Below are 25,497 nucleotides of genomic sequence, written 5' to 3' on the forward strand. Positions count from 1 at the left end.
ACTACAGTGTTGGTTGATGCTTCTTTCGTTGTGTAAATCACCGAGTTGCCTTGTGTCTGAAATGTGCTATACAAAAAAACTCACCTTGCATAAAAAGAAAAACAGACGCAGATGAGAGAAGAAAGCATGCTATAATTATCCACAAGAAAACTGTAGTGTGACATCACAAAAATAAAAATAGGCTTAAATCAGTTCACTTCAAAAATATATTCCATACTAAAATAGCCGATATTTTACAAAAGAAATTACCAAAATATTATTGTACAACCTAAAGAGCAACACCCCACTTAGAAGAGGCCCAAAATGTACAAATGAAGTCACATAATGTTTACATTAAACAAGATTGCACTAAAATATCTTAAAAAGGGAAGTCAAGTCAAAATGTTTTCTTTACAATACGTTGTGAACACGTGCTATTTCTAATTAATTTATTCAAGACGATTATTCTTGCATTTTAGTCTAACATTATTCAAAATGATTATTATCGCGTTGTATTCTCCTCACTTTTTTCCAGTGCAAAAACACCCACACAATACATCCGATTTACACCGTTCACATTTCAACTTTCTTCAAACATTCACGTCATCTTGTGTATATATTGTCTGATTCCATATTCCTCACAATTTATATTTATTTGATATTTAGTTAAATCTAAACTTTTTTCCCCCCATTCATTTTCAATGGGACTGTTATAAGTCTCCTACCACTTTCCACGCCCAGCAATTGGATTTTTGACCGTCTGTGGCCGTACCGCTGCTCGGACATCGGCGAAGGGCCTTCAAACTGGCCGGCTTGTCAACTGCTTCCGAATCTCAGATTATCCGACTATCCGACGACAGTCCACGCGTGTATGGCTTCGTGCGACATAAATACGACTTCGTGCGCCAACTGCATCCTTCTCACAGTCACGTTTTCGATTCCAGTGCTCTGAAACGTGCCATCCTCAGAGGTCAGAGCAGCTACCTCTGCAGAAACGTTTACGTCGTGTCCTTAAGACTCTTTTTTTTTTTTTTTTTTAACTCTTGCATTTGGCTGAATGATGCGGGCCTGCTTTCTTTCCCTCACTTCTCCACAGCTTAGAGAGGGAGTTGGGCGTCAGTGACCGATTTGGATGCCTCTTTTTTTTCAGGTTTTGCGCTGGTTGGCCGGAATGAGACCCAGGGCGGACCATCACCTTGAAGTTGACGCCAAGGAGATAGCTGCCCCGACTTACTTACATCTGCGGCCCCTTCTCAACGTTTCTTTTTTTTTTTTCCCCCATGTTTTTTTTTTTTTTTTACTTGCCCTTTTGTGGTTCGATCACAGGATATCGTTGGTCGTGTCAACTTGTGGGCATGTTGATATGATTAAACTTAACTTGACATTCAGCTATTAGCATTCAGCGTTCAACATTCCCATGCAATTTTCAACAGAAGATGCACGTTGTCGAGGTGTAAATAAAACTTTTGACTTGACTTCCCTTTAAAAAAAAAAAAATCACATTCATGAATTACAATATGCATTTGCATAAAAATGAGAATAAAATAACAACCCCATAGAAATGTTTTGTCCCCTCCAAGTGCGTCGCTTATGATTTGCATCAGAGCTGTGCCATGAGGACATTTGACAAAGCTTGCACCAAGCGGACAGGAGGGAAGAATGTTAAGTGAACATTCACAGTGGGACACAGTGATTTAAAAAAAAAAAAAAAAAAAAAAAAAAAAAAAAAAAAAAAAAAAAAAAAGAAAGAAAACTGCACCAAAAGGTTGAGATGCACTAAATGCACGCTGATAATTTTCAAGTTACGTCATGAATTCAACCTACAGACCATAAATCAATTCAAGTCAGATTAAGAAAATGAAAACCAAGCTACGATATAAATTTTTAAAACGTTTCATCAAAATTATTACAAGGTCTAAGAAATCGTAAAACACAACCTTTTACCTCAACAAATGAATTCATTTAAGTTAGCATGTTCTCGCTGACACTGATGAAGGCTTTCCTATTTTATTTTTATTTTTTTTAATCCAGGTAGGCGAGGTTAGGCTAACACATTCTCATTTGCGATTCTGACCCGGAAGCAGACGGCAGAGTCAAACGAAGCAAAGTCCATTTTCGTTATTATGTCTCTTTTTAAACAGGCCCGATGGGTTTTTCCATTTTAAATTTTAAAAAGGCATCACATGACTAAAAAAGGCGTTCCAGTGTGAGACACTGCAAATGGAAGTTTTCTGTGTTTAAAAAAACAAACAAAAACATGGCAATTGAATTGCAAACGGCAACAACAACAAAAAGCATTGAAATAAACGGCCACTGGCATGTTTTCTAGTCTTCTGCTCCTTCAATTTCTGTCTTCAAACTAAACAAGACGTCTGCTAAACTGGCCCTCTTAGCACATGCTCATCCACAACATTGAGTATAAGATTAGAAAGGGACCTGAGAATCTTTGGGTGCATCAGTCGCAGAGGCAAATGTAGTGGTTCTGAAAGGCCAAGGGTCGTTGCTGGTACAGGACTGCCATGTTTTTTTTGGGCTGATTGAATGTTCACTAATCTGCGGATAGAAAGAAAAGTTGGACCATTTATTTGTTTCGGGGTATGTGCGCGATCATCTTTAGCGATATAACAGCATTGCATCAGAACGCATTTGTTCATGCTTTGATTGTTTGTTTGTTTTTGTTATGCTACTACCGCACTTTGTTCAGTTACAGATTTGAAATAAGTAAAAAATGAAAAAGCTGAAAATTTGTTTCCAGTTGAAAAAGCTGAAAATCGGTTTCCTCGGGAATTTCTAGTAAACCCTACTAGAGTGTGGACAAAGTAATTAAGAATTTATTTTTTATTTTTTATTTTTATTTTTTTACTGCTTAACATTAAGTATTAGCATGTGTAAAAAAATAAAATTAAAAACTGAGTTTAAGGCAATCGGTTCTCACGTGAATTTCTACTAAACTTCTAATTTGGGTTGAGTGTGGTGTCAAGACATTTGGAAGTAATTTGTTATATACCTAAACTTGGTCACCTTCCAGTGACTTCTGGATCTCCTGCAGCACTTCTGTAAGTAAAAATAATAATAATAATAAATCAATAAATTAAGCAATCATCATCATCTCGGAAAAAAAAAAGTGCTCTAAAAACATTTGACTAAAGAAATAAATAAATGGCTAAAAGTGAAAATAAAAACGGATTTATTTCCATTTATATTAATTCTTTTAGATACAATTTTCGAATTATATATTTTTTTTATATTCATCATTATTTTTATTTTTTTTAGGCATTTATTTATTTATTTAGTCATTTATGTATTGTGAATTTTGGCAGTTTTGGTCCTCCATACCGGATGGGACACATGCGAACCAAAATGTTAAAACTGCTTTTCAAAGCCGCTTTCCCCTCAATGTTTGCGTGTGCGGGTGTGCCGGCTGAGCTGGCACGATAGCGAGCAGTGACTTGACAGAGAGAAGCAACGGAGCAGAGCAAATGTTGCTGACGTACGTAAACAAACGCACGGAGAGAATTATCGAGTCCGGCAAACTTATCAAGCTCATTTTTATTATCGTGCAATTAATTGATTTATTGCTTATTGCGACATCCCTATAATGAGATCTAAATGTACTCACTCTCATCATTCAGCAAAGCATGCTCCATAACACGCCGAGCGGAAATATCTGGAACGCAAAAAGGCAGCAGCAAAATGAGCACAATGAGTCGCAGGAACGAGAGAGTGAGGCCATTATCGCAAGAACAATGTTTACCAACTGGATATGTAAACAGAGTGAATTTCTGGGGGGGGAATCATGTGCACTTGAGGCCTGATACTGTATAGTAGCTAAAGTTTGTGTTTTTACCTGAATCCTCAACTTGTTGGCTGGTTTCTCTAGAGTACCATAAAAAAATAAAAAAACAGTCTTTAAAACCAATGGCAAACATCTTCAATTATTTGATCAACCAAACCTGAGGGCAGAGGACGATCCATCGAGTTTCCGTGTACTTTGAATGGAGGCGCCCAAAGCGAGTGGAACCTCCACAAGACAACAAGGCTCCACGACGAAGCAACTGGACAGCGAGAAGCGCTCAAACTCGGAGGGCGAGATCAAGTAGAAGCCTGAGGAGAGTCAGCAACGAGTACTACTGCGGGGGTGCGAATGGCCTCGTATCTGGCGATTCGATCTGCATCACGATTCATCGGTCACGGTTCAATTCGTTCACCCCTACTTTACTGATGACTTGATTTAAAAAGTAAGAGACTTTTTCTTTTCTTGAGATGGAGACTTGTCAATACTCACCTTGGCCATGTCTTGTGAAGACACAGGAAGCGATGCCGCTGACGTCTTCTTTGCGGATGCAGGGGAATCGCACCTGCAGCTTAACCCCCGGTAGCGATATCACGTGAAGATCGCCTTGGTTTGTCAAAACCACCAGGTCGCTCTCGCCGTAATCCTCCGATCGACTGCTGCCGAACCAGGCCACACCGACGCGCCGCACTCTGGAGCCGTCAACGGCCGTTAGCTTCAGCTTTGTCTTGGTGCTCACTTTTGGAAGGGTGAAAACCTGGACAAAACAAAAAGTACACGGATGTATCCTGAGGTAGGATTGGTTTCTAATTTATTTCACATCGAAATATGCCAGTATTGGTGATCGAAAAAACAATGCTTTTTGTATGATCTCACCTTGAACTGCTCCTCAGACGTAACAACAAGGTGATGTGATCCCTGCATATCAGGCGAACGAGCGAGGTCATGAGCCACCTCCAGCGGCTCTGGGAGCGGAACGCCGTGACCGTCCAATACGATGAGGCCAACAACAGGGGCACGATGCATCAGCTGAATTTCTTTCGCTACAAAAAGAGTCAAAACGAGGGAAGAACACATCAAAACGCAAATGAGACAATCCAAGATCTTGTGACGTTGTGACAACACTGGAGGTGGTGACGGACGACTATGAATCCATTGCATCCCCGACTCAAATGGCTCACCGGGGTGTGCCGTGATCGGCTCATCTGTCCTGTGCTCGACAGAAGGAAGACGGAGTATGAATACATAAACGCAACCCCCATTGGTCCCCGCCCAAAGGGAAGGCGTGTTATGCGAACCTACGAGAAAAAGAGATGGCGATGAGATGAGTCCATTTTTATGTATTCAAATCACTTTGCTGAATGTGGCGACTCACTGTCTGAGAGGAAGGTGTCGGCAAAGTAAACTATCCGCACCAGACCAGTGAACGAGTCGTCCGATGAACGAGCCTCGATCTTCCTTTGGACGGGAGCCAGCTCCATCTCGGCCAGTTCCGCCTCCAAACGAGCGTTTGCCTCCTGGAGCTTTTTTGGCAATGGCAAGAACAGCAATCCAAAACAAACACACATAAAAAAAAAACACACAACATGTTAACCTGTAGAGCATTTCATGAAAATTTTTTAAAATGATATTGTTCCTTTTGTTTAGCTTTTCCCGAAACTGTGTCACATATTTTCTGGCATTGTGAGCTCACTAAAAAACTACGGAAGGATCGAGTAAGATTTATTTGTAGTAATGTTACTGAAAATGTTGTTTTGTTTTATGAGCACGTTGTTTTTGGTTATTTTGTAAAGAGTGGTAAATATGACAAAGAAATTGTCTTTGTGGTAAATTTGCTAATTATATTAGCAAAGTTCTACTGACACAAATGTAAATTTGGGACTCACAAACATACTATTTTCTTTATTTTCTAAAGACTTTCAGTTATATATGTAATCAATCAGTGGCTGCCAGAATAAAAAGTCTGCGAGGACTTTGAATGTATGTGCAAAATTTGAGTTATATGGCTAAAAAGTGACATTTTATTTTCATGAATGTATTTTTGGTCAACAGATTACCACTTTGGATGGGGGCTTTTCCAAGAGCAAAAATGTTTGTAACAAAAAAATAAATTTCAAATAAACATTGTTTGGAAATTTGGAAATAAATGAATCATTACAAGGTTTTTATATGTCGATTACTGTTATTTATCTAAGAAGAAATTCCATCTCAGAAAAGCAGTTTAACTTGTTTTTTGTTTTTTTTCTCTCTACCTTGGTAGCATTGTTGATGTGATGTTTCCGTAGTGAGACTCTGCTGTGCCTGATTCTTCTAAAGGACTGTCGGAGTGATTTTTTTATGCTTTTCACCCTGGACAGAGGACCTTCCATGGCCAGTTGGTCACTGGGATTTAGAGTGCATCTAGAAAAAAAAAAAAAAAAAAATCCATTGCAACACATAGCAAATAAGACACCAACATAAAGACATGAGTAATGCATCAAAATTCAACAAATAATATCAAAGCTATACCAGTAATCGCACATGATGAAATGATGGTAAAAATCTAACGGTTAGATGGATACCGTTTTATTTCCACTTTAGTCACCATCATTTTAATCACACTGGCTTTAAAATAGGGTTGGGCAGTAATACGGTAATAAGGTATCCCGCGGTGTCTAAAAATAGAAACGGTGGCACTTTAAATACCGTCATTAAAAAAAAAAAAAAAAAAAAAAAAAGATATAAATATATTTTTTGATAGAAAATGTAAATGTGTACTTGTTTTCAACTTAATATAACTATTTTAAAAACTAATAAGAGAAAAAAAAATCATTGCCATTGCAAACATGGAGCACCCAAATCGCAAAATGTAACGCCCAGAAAACTAAAGAGGAAAAATGTGCTGATATTACCGTATAACCCGGTGTGATGAGGAGATGGTGAAACGGTGTCAAAATCTTAATACCGCCCGATCCTACTTTTAAAAGTCTAAAATTGTTACGTTCTGTAAGTGTGTCCTTACTTGATGAAGACATTGTTTTTCTGTTGGTAATCAAACAATCCAAAGCCATGACTGGTGCCATAAGCGACCAGCTTCCATTCGGAGTGAAGACTAAGAGCGGTGACCACAGCGGGCGGCTGACACTGCACAAGGGTGAAGGGCTGGAAGCCTGCCTCAAAAAGGACCGGCTCATCTCGAACATCGAGACGCGTGTGCCCCTAAAAGACAAACAGAACATGTCAAGTTTTGCTTCCGTGTGGTTGGGCTTTTGTTTACTTTTGGGGGTTATTGTTGTTTTTGTCTGTGTTTGATGTTTGTCATCCGTTCCTGGTTTCTGCCCTTGTCTCGTTATGGCGAACCTCATCCATCCTCTCGTCTTTTTCTTCCCTTCCCAGTGTGTTGGACCAATCATTTCCTTCTGCCAATTGCGTTCGCAGGGTGTCGGGGCGGGCGAAATGACGAAATTAGATCGTTAATGACTTTAATGTGTTGACGATCTCACAAAGCTGGAATTAATTGAAGCGTATAACCGTCCATGTTAGGTTTGTTTGTTAGCCCCGGCGTCGGCGCTGGCTTCCTGGTTTTGTCACAGCTGCACATCCTACCCCAAATACAATGTCGCTCTGTGATTGGTCCGAAAACACTGGTGGAACTCAACGGGCTCGGTACAAGATGTATTCTCCGGAGTTTGTGAACTCACAAACACAGCAAGAGTTCATCTTGCAAGAGCAACGTTAGGCTTATATAGCTACAGAACTCAATTTTCTGTAGGCCTTCAAAAATGAGTCACAATGGCCAAAAATGGCTGTCTATTTGAGAAAAACAGCTGGCATTATAAATTAGTTAAAAAGGTTTATATACTTTTTCTCACAACTGTACGTACTGTTCATTCAAGGAGGAACAGGTACCGTGCATTTTCTTTTATTGTAACCACATTGTTGATTACCTTCCAGCGGAAACCTTCTTGACCTAGCAGCAAATCCACAACTTTGGCTTCCACCGCCTGTTCTGCTGCTTCGTCATTGAGCTCCAGTACCAGAATCTTCAAAGACAAATAGTCAAAATTACTCGACATAATTTACTGTGCTCTCTTACTATAAACCGTCGCCAAAGGCTATTTCAGTGCATCCACCGTGTAACCACAGCAGCAAAAACAAAAGTGATGCATTTATATTGTTGTCAGTTGTAGCTCCCAAAATCACCGAGGCACTCGGATCCCTATACCGTGTTTACATAGTGATTTACAGAGCTTTACCAAGACAACATAAAACTGGAATCTCACCTGTCCAGCTGTTCCTGCCACAGCAAGATAACCACTGTATTTACAAAGGTTGATCTTCTGAATGCCAAGCCTTGGATCATCACTGTAGGGGTCAAAGCAGCCAACCTAGACACAAAAATGTCATCAGAATTCTCAGACATCAGTATGATAGTGTAAGTTGGAGTAATGTCTACTTCATTTTTCTTTTCTTTTCTTTTTTTTAAGATTCAGGCACAATGAAAGTCATCAAGAAAAGGAATCAAATACACACCTTTCTGAAAGGTGGCCACTCCCCTTCAGCCCCAAAATGCATGTTGTCATTGGGGTCAGTGTCTGTGTGGAAGACGCCAGCCGTGCTCAATTTGTACATGGGGTACAGACAGACTCCTGAGGCGTTCCAGAAGCGCACAGTTCCATCTTCATGGCTGCACATACAGTAACAGGCAAATGTAATACTGTTAAAAAACAAAACAATGGAGTGATCTTTGTTTACTGATTAGATATGGTTCACAACAGGATAGACAATTTAGGTTGACCTGACCCTGTGAGCAAAAGATCTCTCTGTGGAGGATCTGGGGCCAAGTTCTGCCCTCCGGTTATTGGCCATGGCTGAATAGAGAGAACATAGTGTGGAAGAGTGATCAGTCAGTCAATATACTGTACAGTATGGCCCTGGTTGATCTCTTATACTCTGCTGCCACCTGACGGACGTTTTTGTAACGACTACCATTGCTTCAATCGTTCTCTGCAGTAGAGAGGCTGCATCCAAGCCTTCTGTACATTCTAGCATTAAAAAAAAAGAAAAAAAAGAAACAAAAAAAAACGTCTAAATACGTCTTTGGGACACCTAACCATTTAAAATAGAACATATATGTTTTTGGGAGCCAATGAGTCAAATACTTCAAATATGACTGAACTCACGGTTTACATTGTTAAATACTTAAATACGGTGTGCCTTATGGTCGTGAAAATACAGTATGTACGTGTAGTGATAATTGACTCATTAGCTCGATGAGTTTAGTTAATTGCTTGGGCCAGAGCCAGCTGCTCTGAGCCATCTTCTGTTCAAACACGCAAATCATTGTTCGGTTGAATAAGTTTGACTAAATACTATTTTTAGTCACAAACTCAGGGCACTGCTGTTAGAATGAAATTGCGCGTTCTGATCGCAGGCATTTTTTCTTCACGGATGTTAGTTCAAACAACAACAACAAGTTGCCAAGTTTTTGTATCATGTACCCTTTTGGAGTAATTTGTCTTCTGTAGCTCTCCGGCAGCAAGAACTCGCTCCCACAGTTTGAGAGGGATGGCAGACACATGGTGTGAGCAGGTGATTGCCGAACTGTGCAGTGGAACCAGGTAGGGCGTCTGAAAGACTGGCCATCCCTCTGCCTCCAGGTCAATCACGACCAACTCCTCTTCAACCAAGACCACTAATGCGCTGGGATCCCCTGGGCAAGAAAAGTCATGATGGCACATGCAATTAGCATGCAAATAAAATTAGCCCAAGCTATATTTGATACGCTTAAAGACAAGTTTATTATTAAGACACTCAAATAGTAAAACTGGCGACATCATGATCAAGTGTGAAACCTTCAAAATGTTTACAATTCTGAAATTGGTGATGATTCTGCATGTCTAACTACCAGTGTTAAGTCGTCCATCTTTGATGACAAAGAAGTCAATGATCCTGGACGTGAAGTCCAGGGCGACGTGCGTTTTATTATGGATGACAGTAATGCAGTGTCTGTCCCCAAAGCTGGCCCTGGGCATTCCACCACTGAAGAAGAGGAATGGTGTCCTACACACAAAAACACACGTCAGGCAATCATTCCAGAGATCAAGAAGAACAACTTTAAACTTGAACACATTTCAAACGTACTAATGACGCGCAACTAAAATTCATGGGATGACTGACGTTTTATTTAGCATTCTGTCCAAGTGGACCATATGCTTTCATTGTTGAGGCGGCCGATTGGAGCTGAAGCTGTAAGATGGTCGGTGCCCGTCAAGGCAGCAACCCTCGAGCCCGTGAACACTACAGCTGAAGGAGGAGTCTTATCGGTCCTTCTTGGCCAGTAGGACTCCAGAGGCAGCTGGTGGGTTCCGGCTGGCCAAGAGAACACAGCTTTGGTGGTCACTGAGGCAAAAAAACTCATGGGAGGTCTTGGAGAACGACCTTGGACGGCTTCGAAGAAATTCTGGTCCACCATCCGGCATCTCAGGAAAGGGAAGCAGTGCACCCTCAACAGGGTCCTTCAAGGGTGCATGGGAGTTCGCACAACCAGTATACATGTGTTTTGTGGACTTTAAATCTAAACCATGTCCCTTGGGGAGTTCTGTTGGGAATGCTACCAAAGTCCTTGATCCGGGCGGTTCAGTCCCTGTACAACCGATGTCCGAGTTGGGTCCATATAGCTGACACTAAGTGAGAGTCGGACTCCGCCAAGGTTGCCCTTTGTCACCAATTCTGTTCATAATTCTTATGGACAGAATTTAGGCATTGAGGGGGGATCCAGTTTGGAGGCCTCCATATTGCATCTCTGGCTTCATCTCCAACTCTCACTCGAGTGGTTTGCAGCCGAGTGTTTCGTGGGTGGGATAAAAATTAGCACCTCCAAATCTGGTACTCAGTCAGAAAAGTGAGGATTGCCCTCTCCAGGTCGGGGATGAGATCCTGTCCCAAGTGGAAGAGTTCCAGTATCTTGGGGTCTTGTTCACGAGTGAGGGAAGAATGGAATGGGAGAGCCGGTAGCGATACTTTACCCTGTTTTCATCTTTAAAATAACACAAGAGTTCACATAACGAAAGTCGCGCAGAAAGAAGAAGAAGAGGTCGAAGACTACGATGAATAAGAAAGTCAATGCAAGTTTGCAACCTGTTAGAAAATGACAAGAATGAATATTGGAACAAGCGCCTTTTGTTTTGTTTGTTTTTGGCCAGGCCTGGCCAACCAAATCAGCATAAATTTTCTTGGCAAACTGCGTATCCACAGCAACAGCATTCAGCAAATAAAAAAAGTTTTGCTTTTACTTTTCATCGAGAACATGAAACAGAGGGAAAAAAGGGGGGTCGTGCTAGTGAGCTGTCACAGCTTGCGAAATTCTAAAAAGTATCTCATTTTTACGAGGCCTTTTCACCAAAGCAATTATTGAATCATATTATTTCGTATTGTATTCTTTCTTAAAAAAAATGTTCCTTTTCATGTGAAAATATACAGCACACAAGCATGAGTGAAACACAAGACAACATACCCGTCCTTTGTAGGCAGCTGAACTATTTTAGAAATCGCTTTGCAAGGGAAATGTCCTGGAGGATGAAAGATATCAATTGATTCACCCCGTCCAGGAAAACGTGTTTCTTGTCCAACCGTCTAGGAAAGTCGGGCAACGGCGTCCTCACCGTAAGGAATGTCTGATTTCTCCACCTCATTTCCATCTTCCTCACCAAATGTCCAACGACAATAGCTTCCATCACTGTGAGAACTAAGAATGTATCCTGTGTCATCCGTCCACCACACACTCTCCAGTTGCTGTGGCGTATGGATACAACAAAAAAACAAATATTTGCTTCATGTACTGAGCAAATCATTGAGCATTCTGTCGATTTGCACAACACGTCCTTACCTGAGTAGCCGGAAAGCGCTGGATGGCACGCCGGTTCTGAAGATCCCAGATGACAATAAGACCTCGTCCATACCCAATAGCAACGTGATTTGGGTCGGCTGGGTTCTCCTGTAAGGCTTCGACATGTTCTAAACTTCTATGTCCTATATAATCATCTGGTACACTGAAAGAGAAGAAGTCACGTTTCTTTATATAAACGTGGAAACGACACCACACACCCACCACCACCACCATCAAACCCCACACAGAGGGCTAACATTCCTGATTTTTATTTAATTGACATTGTCCAGAATGTGTCAATTTAATAATACGTGTTTTTAGGGTGCGAGCACCAGGTGGTATGCAGGCGATATACCACACTCAGTAGTAGGGCTGTAACTAGAGCTGTCAAAATCAGCAATTTCCCCGTTTTGCACTCAGGTTATCCGCTTTGGCTGACTAAACTAGTCTAGGCTAAAAAACAAAAAAACAAAAAAAACAAAACAAAACAAGCCAAGACAAAAAAATAAAAATAAAAATTACAAGCCTTAATTCAGTTTCTAGCAATAAGCCCTGATGGAGCACGGTTAAATAAAAACAAAACACGGATTTCATATGGTTGCTGGCACTCCCCAAAATGATATTTATTTCCTAATCAAGAGCCCATCTTCAAAGGTACAGCTCGCTAATTGAAGTCACCAAAATGTAAGTTGGTTTTTATACCATTACATGTCCATTACTATTGTATTGCATAGGACCAAAGTACAGTGTCCCTTAAAAACATTGAGCGTTAGAAAGATTTTTAGTTTTATTTTTTCAGCCATGTATTTTCCCACCTGTTGGCAATTTCAGCAAGGCTGATGTTCCTCTCTTCAAGCTCCCTGAAGCCAGGCACCTGAACAACGAAGACATGCCCCCCCTCCGTTCCCAGCAGCAACAGCTCCCCAGACGAGTGGGCGAGCACTGCTGTCACTCTGGTCACACTTGGTGGGGCGCTAACGAGGAGAGGAAATCATGTTAACATGACACATTTTTCTAAATGGTCCCTAAGTGTATCAAATTCTTTTCTACCAAAGTGGTCTTCCTACCTTCCACATTTCTTGAAGCTGCTTTTTGTATTAATTTGCCCCACAACATTTTTGCAATAGCCTTTTTATTTGACCATTTATGACTGAAACATCATCTAATGAGTAGATTAATATCGTAACTGCTCACAATGGGTACTCCTGCAAGCCTCCAATAGTTTTCAGACTAGATTTGGGTTCGAATTTCCCACCCTGTGCATATGGATGTGACATATGGATTTTTTGCACATTTTCTGCCATTTTAGGGTCCAAACAAGTAATTGAATCATTGTTTTGCTTCTTTTGCAGTTTTAAATATCTATTTTTTTTTTTTTTAATAAAAGGGCTGAAAAATCATGTACAGTATTTATTTATTTAAATCCGATTCATGTTCACCAAAGCCTAAAAGTTAAACTGCACTCCATTTCCATCCTTTGTCTGAACCGTTTATCCACACGAGGGCGGCTGTGGACAGAATTTGACAATTTTTTTTACCCAGGTGGACCAGTGAGAGCGAAGCGTCCTATCTCGAGAAGCTCCGAAAGTCCCGTGTGGGCTCGCAAAGTCCACATGTGCAAACTGTTGTCGTCCAGCAGAGTCACCAGTTCGACCTAAACAAAATGGATGTATTATAGAACATACATCAGATATTGCCATCATATAACAATATCCCGAACAGTGTTGACAGTAATTATATAGATGACATAAAACACTCCTTAAATCTGTACCTGGTGGGGTAGAAAGTGCACTTGTGTGACTGCAGCATTCTCATCATGCAGACCCATAAACTCCACGCCCGGGGCTCCATACCTGTCCTTTGAGTTATGGAAACACTAGACCACATTTCAAGTCAATCACATCAAACAATCACAATTGTGACCTTCCTGATGCATGTCTATGGAGGACCCAAATTGCCCAAATTGTATTACTATATTATTAATATTATACTCCCTCTGTTGGTCAGTGGATAGAACACTGACGCATGAGTTCGCTGGCACGATACCCGTCAGGTCCCTTTATCTCACCACCGGTGGGAGGGGCCAAAGGGGTCGGGTGCAGTGTAGGCAGGGTGGCAGCCAAGGGAGGAGACCTTGGCGGACCGACCCCCGGCTACAGAAGCTGGCTCTTGGGACAAGGAAAAACTCAAAAAAACAAAACAAAACAAAAAAAACGCAAACCTGTCTATAATTGACGTCAATTATTTTTATATTATATTATATTATTTTTCGATCCGGCCCGCTTGGTAATATATTTCCCTCCATGTGGCCCTTGAGCTAATATGAGTTTGACACCCCTGATCTAGAGACACCACCTAAATAAATGTCAAATATACCTTTTTTTTTTTTTTTTTACAACTTTTTCAGTGTAAACTGCCATAAAAAAATTTTTTTTTAAAAAGGATGCAATTTGATGGCTCCTGAGCGGGTGCCAATGGCGAGCAGCTGCAAAGAAGGACTGTAGCCCAGCGCACTGGGCTGGTGGGGGAATCCATGCTCCACAGTCTGCATACGAGAGAGAGAGTGAAGACACGAGTCAAGCGTGAGGTGAGCAGTGATAGGAAAAACTAACCTTTGAATGTCTGAAAGTGGTTGGAAATAACCCGTCTATATTCTCCATCAGTTATTCCCAACCTTTTAATTGAGCCAACGCACCTATTATAGAAGTTTAAAAAAAATAAAATAAAATAAAAATCATGCCACAAAAATGTCACAAAAAGTGAGCATGTATGTTAGTTGTATACTTTCTGACATATAATACTTTATGCTGACATATAATGCTTTATTTACTTTTCCTGTTTGTCACTACAAGTCGCAGGCATTGGCATCTATATATAACTTCATTCCAAAAAGATGGATGACAAAATAATGTCCAAACTAGAGGTGTCAGTCAATTAAAACCTTTAATCGTAATTAATCGCATGACTTCAATAATTGACTGACGATTAATTGCTCATTAATTGCACATTTTATATCTTAAATTTATATCTAAATTTGGAATAACATGCAACTTTTTTCCCCTAATTTAAATGTTTTTCTTTTTTAGTCATTGATACGGTAATTTTATAACAATTCAATAATAATAATAGAATAAAATATGTACTGTACTGTTAAAAAAAAAACAACAAAAAACGTGTGACTGATTTGTGTTGGTCATTTTTCTGTCACTACGACATTATGGCATAATTGCATTTGTAAGACAACGGTGACAGCTCTGCGCATTTTTCTTTTCATATTCGGAGCTGCCTAATTTTTAACATGAAGTAACTGGTGAAATTATGCACACTTTCAAATTGTAAAATACAACCCAGTCCCGACAAATATATGCTGCATTGTTATTAGGGCCCGAGCAGCTATTAATGCCATAATGCCACTTTTCATTTTTCGCTAAAGATCAATTGCATTGTAGAACTCCAGAAAGCAGAAGTAAGAAGCTTATTAATATTTATTTTTTTTCATCAATTTGTGTGTGCACATTGTCACTTGCCTTGTTAAACTGGAAGAGCTCCTGTTTCAGTCGATCTCGATGGGACTCTTGGCCATGTCGTCTGAACCTTTTCATCCCGGCTTCACAGTGTGGAGCCTTCAGCCCCACTTACGCGCTGAGAAAAGGAGAAAGAGCGGTTCGCTTATTTTGACATTCACGTGACACACATTCTAACGATATCCAAGCACCACGATACGATATCACGATACGAACGTCACGGTGCAATAATTATCACGATAACTGGCGATATTGAACTCATTTGCTCCCACTAACGTGTAAATACGTTTTTTTTTTAATGTTCTAAGTGTCCCAAAGATGTATTTATACGTTTTATTTTTTATTATTTTTTTATGCTAGAGCATACAGAAGGCTTTGATGCAGCCTCTCAACTGCAAAGAACGGTAGCAGAAATGGTAGTTATTACACAAACGGCCAGCAGGTGGCAGCAGAGCAAAGGAGATCAACCAGGGCCACGTAGAAAAAAAGCTCAATTACTTACAATTTTAAATAGATTTGTGAAAACTGATGAAACTTTTAGCTCTCTTCTAATCCTAATTGCTGCAAAACGGAAACAGATAGAAACATACTTTTTTTCCCTGATGAAAGAAGAGACTTTAATCTTTCTTTTGATAGGTTCCGTGTTTTTATAGCAATAGAACACAATATTCTGTGGCCTTGCAAAATCAGTCAAAATCCAGTCAAACTGCCGGGAACGAATGGGATTGCGAAATGTGAAAATGGCGGCGAGTCAATGAGTTAAAAAAAAAAAAAAAAGATCACAATATTGTAAAAAAACAAAACAAAAAAAAACTGAAATGGAAAACATGACATATGACGTTATGGAATACATCGCCACGTCAATTTCACAACAATTTCAAATTCCTATCGCCCAAAAAAATACACTGGTAGCATCATAGAAGGTATGATATGGAACACCCCTAATGGTTATCAGGAACTAAAATTAAATATCAGTATCATAATCCATCTAACAAACTATGTCACACAGCATTATCTGAGTGTGAACTGACTTTTCCATGGATTAATTCAAATTATAAATAATTACGGATGAGTGCATATGTTTACCTGGGAATTACTTCAGTAATTCAGTTCCTACTCCCTGTCCCGTAATGGCGTAGTACCGTGCATGACAAAATGCCAACTTATGGACTCAGAGAATCAGCTGTTCTCGCCCCATGGCGAAAACGCTGCAATGATGAGTAGCACTTTCCGGAATCGCTATCTTGAAAACAAACAATTTTCATGCCAGCAGAGTAGAACCAGTTCAACAGCTCCATAAGGGAACAGGTTTCGAAACATGAGGTGGTCACAAAATGACTTTCAGCTCTACACACCTTTTTTTTTTTTTTTTTTTTGTGTCACTCATGCCTAGATACAGTATATTTAGCAAAAAAAAAAAAAAAAAAGTGCAAATTGAAAATTTCTGGATAATTTAATGTGGGCAATTTAATTTTTAAAGATCAAGTAACGGGTTCTGTAATTTCCACACTTTTTATGGGTGACAAAATATCTGCAAAAAAAAATCCAAAGTGAAACTCACTTAAGTCAAACTGACAGCATCGATTGTCAAAAATAAATAAATAAATAAATAAATCTGTCCGCTGGTAAAAAAAATAAAATAAAATGAAATTTTAATTAAATTAATAAAAAAATACAAAAATAAAACACCAACAACAACGACAATAATAACATCAGTCTTTTTGGGACTATTGCCGGGTTGGCCATGCCTGCCTCTCGTATCTCCCACAAACGTAATCGTCCCTTTCCTGCCGGGAGAGCTGGATGATCAAAGTGATAAGAATTACACAAGCCAATTGCGAACCGAGCAAACTCGCACTTAAATAGTTCCGTTATGTTCAGCTGATGTCAACATGCCAAATATCGGCACCGATAATCGGCCCGGCCGATAATCGGTCTATCACTAATACTCGTGTTAAAATGTAATGGATACAAGTAAAAAACTACTCAAGTACAGTAACAAAGCCTGCATTTTCTGTGCATTCGCTGGAAAAAAATTATACGCAATGAAAATATTCTCCAAATGACCGAACCACCACCACCACCACCACCATGCATGATTACACAGTAACACGAAACTAGAGCATTGTCCCAAAGCAGTATACCTGCTGGGGAGACACACCTTACCAGAGGACGTTTCCGTCATTATGCAACATTTGCCACAACTACTCCTCCAGCTTTATTAGCGTTGCTTAGCAGAGTACTGTCAATTCCATTGTTTTGTTGTTGTTGTTGTTGTTGTTGTTATTGTAACTCAAAATAAAAGCGTTTCAAGACGCCATTGCTGTCCAAACGGTGCGTCTGCAGGACTGTTGGCTGACAGCAGTTCACTGTCAAGGGCGAAGTATAGTTGGGTGGGGGACGTGTGGCTGGAGGTTTGATGACGACCCGTAAGGTACAAAGTGGCAGAGAAAAATAGTATTTTCAATTTGCGGCAATAATGTGGAGGGATCCAAAGCAGACTTTTATTCTTATTTATTGATGTATTTATTTCACAAGGCCCCAAATCCCTTAAGACTAGCCCACCATTTTACAGTTTAGATTTTATGTTATTTTATTTTTTTTTCCAATTTACATCATATCAATATATAATCTCATTCTCTCCACTGTGCACCCACATATGAAATAGCATACACCAAAACCTCGCCATATGATATTGGGATGGCACAGGTGTGCAAGTGAAAGTTGCAAATATTGCCAAGTTTAGTGGGCGTGCTTACGATAAGGTTAGCCAGTTAGCAATTGAGTTGGTCTATGAACGTCCTCCTGCCTTGTACGTGTTCTATTGTAGAAGAGAAACAGGTGGCTCTGAATCCGAAGAAAACTTGTTGTACTTGCCAATAAACCGACACCTGTGCCCCCAATAAAGACGTTCTACGTTCCCCTGCTACCCCGAACGCTATAAGCCGTATAGAAAATGGATGTATGGCAGTACTTTACCCACCTGAATCCAAACGGCCGTTGCCGAGAAGATATTCACCGTTTTAAAAGAATGTTGAAGTGTCAATATCCGGTTATTTGAGACGGCTCTCCCTCGTCTTGTCGAATAAATGGGAAAGAACGTTAAAGAATCCACAATGCCCGTCTGGAGCTTACACGGTGGGCGGAAAGAACTCCAAAACAAAAGAAAACTAGACGCGAAGTGGTAAAGAAGTATCCCCCCCCCCCGGGTTCAATAAAGTTGTTCCTCGGAGACAAGCAGCTTTAAAATAGACTCCGCCCTCCCTCTCGTTGTCTTCAACAGTAGTACCTCAAAAACTACTACTTCCGCATCCATAGACCCCGCCCCCCGTTTCTTGTCAGAAAGAGTCGGTCGAAGATATGTTTATGCCAAGTTCTAAAACATGGACTGTAAACCACCGAACGCCTACATACTTACTTTGCCTCTCAAGTTGACGTTTTACTTCATTCACACTCGTTTTAATTAACATACGACCTGTATATCCCTGACAATACTATTTTACCCTATTTAACATTCGGCCACAGAACAGATATTTGACAGTTCTGACAAATATGTAAAAAAAAAAAAAAAAAAAAAAAAAAAGTCATAATAAATAAATAAATACGTTGAAGTGGCACGTTCTCATTTTATACAGACTTGGGGAGAGGGTATTGCAGCAACAATGTTACTCTGATTGACATGAGATACCGTCCAATGTTTGCAGAGCTGTGCCTTCACTTCTGACCAATCACGGTTCACGCTCGAAGACGGAACTGAGGGGGCGGGAGCGTCACAGATAATGACGCTGCATCTCTCTCTTTCACTCACTCCCTCTCAAAATAAGTGGTCTTAAACTGGAAAAAATAAATAAATAAATAAGCGGTGTGTCATTTAGCAATGTAATAAAAATATTGAATAATCATTTTAATAATCGATCTTTATCATAGTAATCATGATGACTACTTCTTTTAACTGTGCACTCAAAACGGCTCGCTCACATTCATAGTCCATTAAAATCACATTAAAATCTGTCCGTCCGTCTTCTACCACTTATCCGGACACACACATCGTATTTTTTCATTTTAGATCTCCACTTATTTTTATTTATTTATTTTTTCTTTCTGTAAATATTAATACTCAATAGCTTCTAGGTCATGTGACCTATTGACTCCAAATTAGTACTGGCTCATCGTGGCATGTCTGCTCGGAAACATAAAAATATACTTTTTTTTTTTTTTTCCTAATGAAAGAAGAGATGCTAAATCTTTTGTTAGGTTCCATATTTTTTTTTTTTATAACAAATAGAACAATATTCTGTGGGCCTTGCAAAATCAGTCCAAATCAGCTGGGAGTGAATGAGTTGATTAATGTTAGAAAAATAGATGCAAGTGGTTATTTTTGCCGTCCAGCGTGCCGGAAATGACGGCTGTGACGTCATCACCAGCAAACGTCTTCAAGCTCCACTGATTTTCAATGGGATTCATTGGGGGAGCCAATCAGGAAGCATGAATCGTCGTTTCTGCGCGTTGGCGGGATTCAGGACAGCTGGAGAGCTCGAGCACCCCCCGAAGGAGTCGCAACATAGAAAGTTGCGCTTCCGCCGTATCGCTCCTGGAAGAACGGAAAGTGCACACGCGCACACACAATCAGCATCGAAAAAACCGCAGATAAAACAACAAATCTACAGGGAGGTACTGTAACTATATAGAGGTACATAAAAATACATTACGTTATTGTTGAAGCCTTTTATGAACTCTTTAGCTCCCAAGAAGGTAGAAATACGTTTTATTTGAAATATTACCCGTGTCCCAAAGACGTGTTTACACGTTTTGTTTTGTTTTATGCATGAGACTTGATATTGTTTTTGTGATTTCTGGTATTTGCCGTTTTTATGTTATTAATGTATGCTTTGAACCGTTTTGTCGGTTGTTGTACATTTTGTTCCACGTACAGCACTTTGTACGCGGCAGTGGTGCTCTATAAATATAGTCGAGTAACACAAAGACAACAAATTCTTGTTATGCACTTTGTAATTTACCTGCACGTGCTGTATAGTCCTGTCGATGACCTGCCACTTCAGCAAGGTTATTGTGCAACCTCCAAATCCTCCGCCTGTCATCCTGCTACCAAACACGCCCTCCACCTCCATAGCAGCCTCCACCAGATCATCCAGGTCCTTGCAGCTCACCTCGTATAAATCTCTGACAAAACAGGAAATTAGCCAGAAAGTCATCACAACCAACATGAGAAATTGAAAACAACAAAAATTTGCACATTTGCAGCCAGATTACAAAAACAAACGTATTTGCCCCCCCCCCAAGGGGGCCCGCCCCACTCGCCCCCAGGCGAGACTTGACCTCGGGGAACATGCTTTTTTTTAATTTTATTTACTGTCCTAGAATAAAGTGCAATTGCACCTCCACTACATTAGGGGGCAGTGGCGCTCTCATTATTAGCAGAGTGTGCGCAGGGAGCATTCGCTCGATGGTGTAGCGGTTTTGTTTGCACTGAGCAGCAAAAAAAAAAAATCAGCACAAATTATTTGATATATTTTTGTTTTGCAGGTTAGTTTTTTTGTTTTTTTGTTTTTTGTTTTTTTTTAAATATTGTGCTCCTGAGTTAATGTTGGTGATCAGTTTGAATGCATTATTATTTATTGATTTTATGTCATTTTATTTTTCCGCATCATATGGTTTGACATGGTCAGTCAAAAAAAAAAAAAAAGTTTATGGTTTAATTAAGGATTTTATTTGATTTTTGAATTTCAGATGCACTTTAAATCTTTTCTGTTACAGTTAATAAAGTTACCAAGTTAACTCATTCACTCCCAAAGACGTATTTATACGTTTTTTAGTTTGTTTGTTTTTTCCATTAATGAAACAGATGAAGCACACTTTTTTTTTTTTTTGTAACGACTACCATCGCTTTAAGCTTCCACTTCAGGTCAGAAACTGCATCAAAGCCTTCATACAAAAACTCTAGCAAACAAAAACCTAAAAAAAAAAACGTATAAATACGTCTTTGGGAGTGAATGAGTTAATAAAGATATTCTATTCTCAGATACAGTGTTATGCAGAGATGTGCTTCTAACAATTTAATAGCTAAATGATACTATTTATAGTCACACAACGCACCTACTGCTAAAACTGCAATATTGCTACTTCTGGCCATCTTCTCACGGTTTAGCCGACAATTTTATTTCATTCTGTGCAATCATATGTATGAACAGGAACAGCAGTAAGATTTGTTTTTCAGTACCTGAGGGAATTGTGGCTTTCCACCATGACTTTGCCAAACTCTTGATAGGCGCCTTGCTTCAAGTATTCGGCAGCTCGGACAGTCCTGGAGATCTCCCCGATTACGTGACGAGCTCTACGATAGGCAACATCGCCGAGATGATCCCTTGATGCTGAAATGCGGACGGAATCGATCAATCAACTCTGTGTTGACTTGGATCGATACCAAAATATGTTGTATCATATGACACCACTACTGGAAGAATAATATCAGAAATGAGGAAAGCACAGAATGATGATGGCTTGACTACATAAATCGTTTGGAATCAAGACGATAAAAACGTTGTTGAAACCTTCCAGCTCCTTCATTGTCGCATCCCTCAGACTGGCTTTCCCCAAGATGGCGGCGGCATTCTCGCACTGTTCCCGTCTCAACGCATACTTGCTGCTCGCCAAGGAATGTTTCACGTTTGAGTTGGTGATGAGAAACACGAGGCCTGGATCTGTTAACGGGACGGGAATCGACTCCAGCGGCCTGCATCCAATGACAGCGCAGACGCAGGCTGACTCCATTGGGGGTCTTTTCCTCTAACTGTACTAATGAGTAGTAATATAATATAATATAATAGTAATTACTGGGGATGCAACGATATCCAAACATCACGATATAGTGGCGATATTTAAAAAAAGATCACAATATTGTAAAAAAAAAAAAAAGCACAATATTGTGCTTTTGTACATAACAGCAATGCATATAAACCAGCTACAATCTCTAATAAAACAATATTGATAAATTTGGTTCCCCTTCATCTAACAATTCGCATCGATTGGAAACATAGAAGGCCAAAACATCCCTAATGAAAATTAAATTGCACTCACAAACTAGCCACTAGAGGGTGCTAGAACTGCACAAATGGAAATCAACCTGACTTTTTTTTTTTTTTAACAGATGTGTTCCTTTTAAATATCGTGAACATGACGACGACAATATTGTGGCAGTTTTAATATCACGATATCGCGATGTTGCTCTTATTGTGACATCCCTAGTAATTACTTGGCAAGACTTAGTTTTGGGGAGTTCGAATATACCCTGGAATTTGCCAACTTCTAATGTAGTACCTGAGGTAATAGACCACCAGCAGTGACCAGAAACTCAAGTTTTGCTCAGTCAAGTAACTATTGCCAACGCAGTTATGTCACCACATATTAAATAAGATTTAAAAAAAAAAAAAAAAAAAAAAAAAAAACAGACATATCCCACTTCAGCGAGTTCTGTCTGGAAGGGACATACACATAAATTATGATTCTGGAGTTATCACCCTTATGACTTGAAGAAACACAAAAATAAAAAAATAATAAAAAAAATAAAATAAAATAAAAAAAAATAATAAAAAAAGCTTCTTTTTTTTTTGTCATTTATAATTTGTTACATCGATAAGAAGAAAAAATGGTATCACACAATTCTAATGTGAAAATTATAGAATCATTAAAAGGGGATGTCAACCCAAAACTTTTTTTTACAATATGTTCAATACGCCCCCACTAGTCTAAACACGGAATTCTGGTTAATATTGCAATCCATCCATACATTATCTACCACTTAACCGGGGTTGAGTTTTGCTTTTCGTTTATTGAGGGCCCCATCTCAGGAGATGATCATCTTGGGGTCTTTGCAAAATTCATGACAATTGTTTGAAAATAAACACGTCAACATACACTCGCACGCAAATGTACCATCCATACCTGCAATCAATAAGCAAAGCGTGACCCTCCAACCCAAGAACCGACACAAGCTGGTCCATGATGCCGCAAGGCACGCCGGCATGAGTTTGTTCCGCCTGCTGGCATGCGACTGCTTTGGATATTTTGTCTCCGTCATCTATTTGAGGAACAAGAACAAAACAATAAAAATAATAATAATAAAAAAAAAAAATTGACACCCGTGCGACAAATCCGTCAAGCTTATGCATGCGTGTTTACATGCATCCTGAGCATATATATATATATATATATATATATATATATATATATATATATATATATATATATAAATACCTGTTATCTAGGTTTGGTCATGTGACATTCACAAGCCGAGCTGTGATTGGTTACCTGAGCCCTTGTGATGTCATTTTCAGTCGACAGCAAGTTGCAAAATGTGTTTTTAAAAGGTACTAATTGGTACATGACAAATAATGAAAATATCACATTTATTATCGGCAAAATATTCATGTTTGACTGCCAAAAAATGGCTACATAATCCATCAATCAATTTTCTATAGGTAACTATAAAATCCTAATTATTATAGAAGGTAATATCAAATTTTAATCCAAACAACATTCTGAGAAAACTGAATCAAAAAAAAAAAAAAACAGCATACACTTAATACGTTGACCTGTGTTGAACTCTGACCTGGCTTGAGCTGCTGCAGAAACGTGTACAAGGCCACTTCCAAAGAGGCCGAGCTGGACAGACCTGCTCCCAGGGGGACGCTGGAGACCACCACGGCTCGGAAACCTGGCAGAGGGTGAGCTGAACAGAAGAAGATGGTCATAGATGAGCAAAAAAATAAATAAATAAATCCTGTCATACCAACACAAGTGTAACGACAACAAACGCAAAATATTTTGGGGAAAATGAGAAGATGCTCCTCCATCTCATTTCATAGAGCTTTTTAATTTTTTTCTTTTTCTTTTAAAAAATTTTTTTTTACTGTCCTAGAATAAAGTGCAATTGCACCTCCACTACAATAGGGGGCAGTGGCGCTCTCATTATTGGCAGAGTGTGCGCAGGGAGCAATCGCTCGGTGCTGTTGGGGTTTTGTTTGCACTGCGCATGCGCACTTTGCACACAGCAACAAAAAAAAAATCAGCACAAATTATTTTAGATTTTTGTTTTGCAGGTTATTTTTATTATTATTATTTTTTTATATTGTGCTCCTGGGTTAATGTTGGTGATCAGTTTGAATGCATTATCATTTATTGATTTTATGTCATTGTATTTTTCCATATCATATGGTTGACGTGGTCAGTCAAACAATTTTGACGGTTTAATTAAGGATTTAATTTTCTTTTTTTTTAATTTCAGATGCACTTTAAATCTTTTCTGTTAAAGTTAATAAAGATATTCTTTGATATTTCTTTCTTTTGTATGGGGTATATGCCACGGAAGATGCGGGACTGTTTTTTTTTTTTTTTTTGCATAACAGTTTGTTTCCGGTTCGGTTTGCGACGTGTGGGCGCGTTCGCAACTCGGACCGGAAATAAACATGTGCAAAATCACTTCCTTCGTGGGGCGCGATGTTTTCTATAACAGAAAATAAGTAAGAAGCACTGCTTTAATGTGAACTATTTTTGCGTGTGCGAGTTGGTGTATTTTACCTCTGTAGTGGTGTATAACGCCCCTCACATAATTGGCCCAGTATGGTAAACCTGGAGCCAGTGGCAATCCTTCTTTTGGCAGCCCAGCAGACGGTGAGAATCCCTCATTCGGTAATCTCAAGTCTATTCTCCTTGGCTCATCGGCATGCTCGCTTGCGGTGATAATGGAAGCCTCCCGACCAGGTGAAGCACTTCCAGCCACCACAGTGACCAGGGGTAGTGCCTGGCTCACACACATGCGCAGTACTGGCCAAAGTAGTCACACAATATTTCATGTTTCTGTCACGAGAAAATATGTTACCATTGGAAGTACGTATCCGTCGTTGTAGTCGGTGTGCTCCCCGATCAGGTTGACCCTTCCGGGAGCACAGGCTGCAATCTTCGGAGCCTCGTCGCCAAACATTTGTTTGAACAAACCAGTAGCCTGCGAAACAAGCTGGTTCAAACTCGGAATCGGAGTGGCCATTTTGTTAAGTTTTAGCAGTAAGTCAATTGCGACGAGACTTCAAAGTGTGTCCAGTTCAAACCAGGAAGTACATACATCTGTCAAGTGTAATCGAACCGTGATTCGCTATAGGCAAATGACGTCACTTGGGGAGCCCTTTGATGTAATTATTTATTGGATGTTTTTTTTTGTCTGTTTCGTCACAGAATAAAAATTAAACGATTCTGTTATAAATGTAATAATTATCTTGCCACGATTCCAAATGTAGTATTTCAAAAGTAACCTCTTTGTAAAA

The 25,497-nt window shown here is 39.6% G+C and overlaps 2 protein-coding genes across 3 annotated transcripts; both read right to left on the bottom strand.

Annotated features, from left to right (window-relative positions):
* Nucleotides 1–112: 112 nt before the first annotated feature.
* llgl2 (LLGL scribble cell polarity complex component 2) lies at nucleotides 113–18,377 on the bottom strand. Of its 2 annotated transcripts, XM_077502269.1 has the most exons (26): nucleotides 18,147–18,377; nucleotides 15,167–15,281; nucleotides 14,087–14,184; nucleotides 13,411–13,492; nucleotides 13,178–13,293; nucleotides 12,455–12,613; nucleotides 11,640–11,802; nucleotides 11,416–11,545; nucleotides 11,268–11,322; nucleotides 9,660–9,814; nucleotides 9,253–9,464; nucleotides 8,555–8,622; nucleotides 8,285–8,438; nucleotides 8,035–8,139; nucleotides 7,699–7,794; nucleotides 6,774–6,970; nucleotides 6,025–6,172; nucleotides 5,148–5,295; nucleotides 4,954–5,070; nucleotides 4,649–4,815; nucleotides 4,265–4,529; nucleotides 3,933–4,083; nucleotides 3,827–3,855; nucleotides 3,599–3,646; nucleotides 2,987–3,033; nucleotides 113–2,532 (listed from the first exon to the last, which is right to left on the bottom strand). In XM_077502269.1, exons 2-25 carry the CDS (start codon nucleotides 15,239–15,241, stop codon nucleotides 2,987–2,989), a joined length of 2,985 nt encoding a protein of 994 aa, XP_077358395.1. In that variant the 5' UTR covers nucleotides 15,242–15,281; nucleotides 18,147–18,377; the 3' UTR covers nucleotides 113–2,532. The 2 variants fall into 2 exon arrangements, with proteins under 2 accessions (XP_077358395.1, XP_077358397.1); XM_077502271.1 differs by lacking the exon at nucleotides 3,599–3,646.
* A 478-nt stretch (nucleotides 18,378–18,855) lies between these two features.
* On the bottom strand, nucleotides 18,856–25,328 carry galk1 (galactokinase 1). Its single transcript, XM_077503750.1, has 8 exons — nucleotides 25,059–25,328; nucleotides 24,758–24,980; nucleotides 23,790–23,909; nucleotides 23,123–23,258; nucleotides 21,733–21,914; nucleotides 21,402–21,552; nucleotides 20,182–20,344; nucleotides 18,856–19,754 (listed from the first exon to the last, which is right to left on the bottom strand). The coding sequence occupies exons 1-8, from the start codon at nucleotides 25,221–25,223 to the stop codon at nucleotides 19,680–19,682; spliced, it is 1,215 nt and encodes a 404-aa protein (XP_077359876.1). The 5' UTR covers nucleotides 25,224–25,328; the 3' UTR covers nucleotides 18,856–19,679.
* Nucleotides 25,329–25,497: the final 169 nt, after the last annotated feature.

The sequence above is a fragment of the Festucalex cinctus genome, chromosome 17, assembly GCF_051991245.1.
Source record: "Festucalex cinctus isolate MCC-2025b chromosome 17, RoL_Fcin_1.0, whole genome shotgun sequence".
Lineage (NCBI taxonomy): Eukaryota > Metazoa > Chordata > Actinopteri > Syngnathiformes > Syngnathidae > Festucalex > Festucalex cinctus.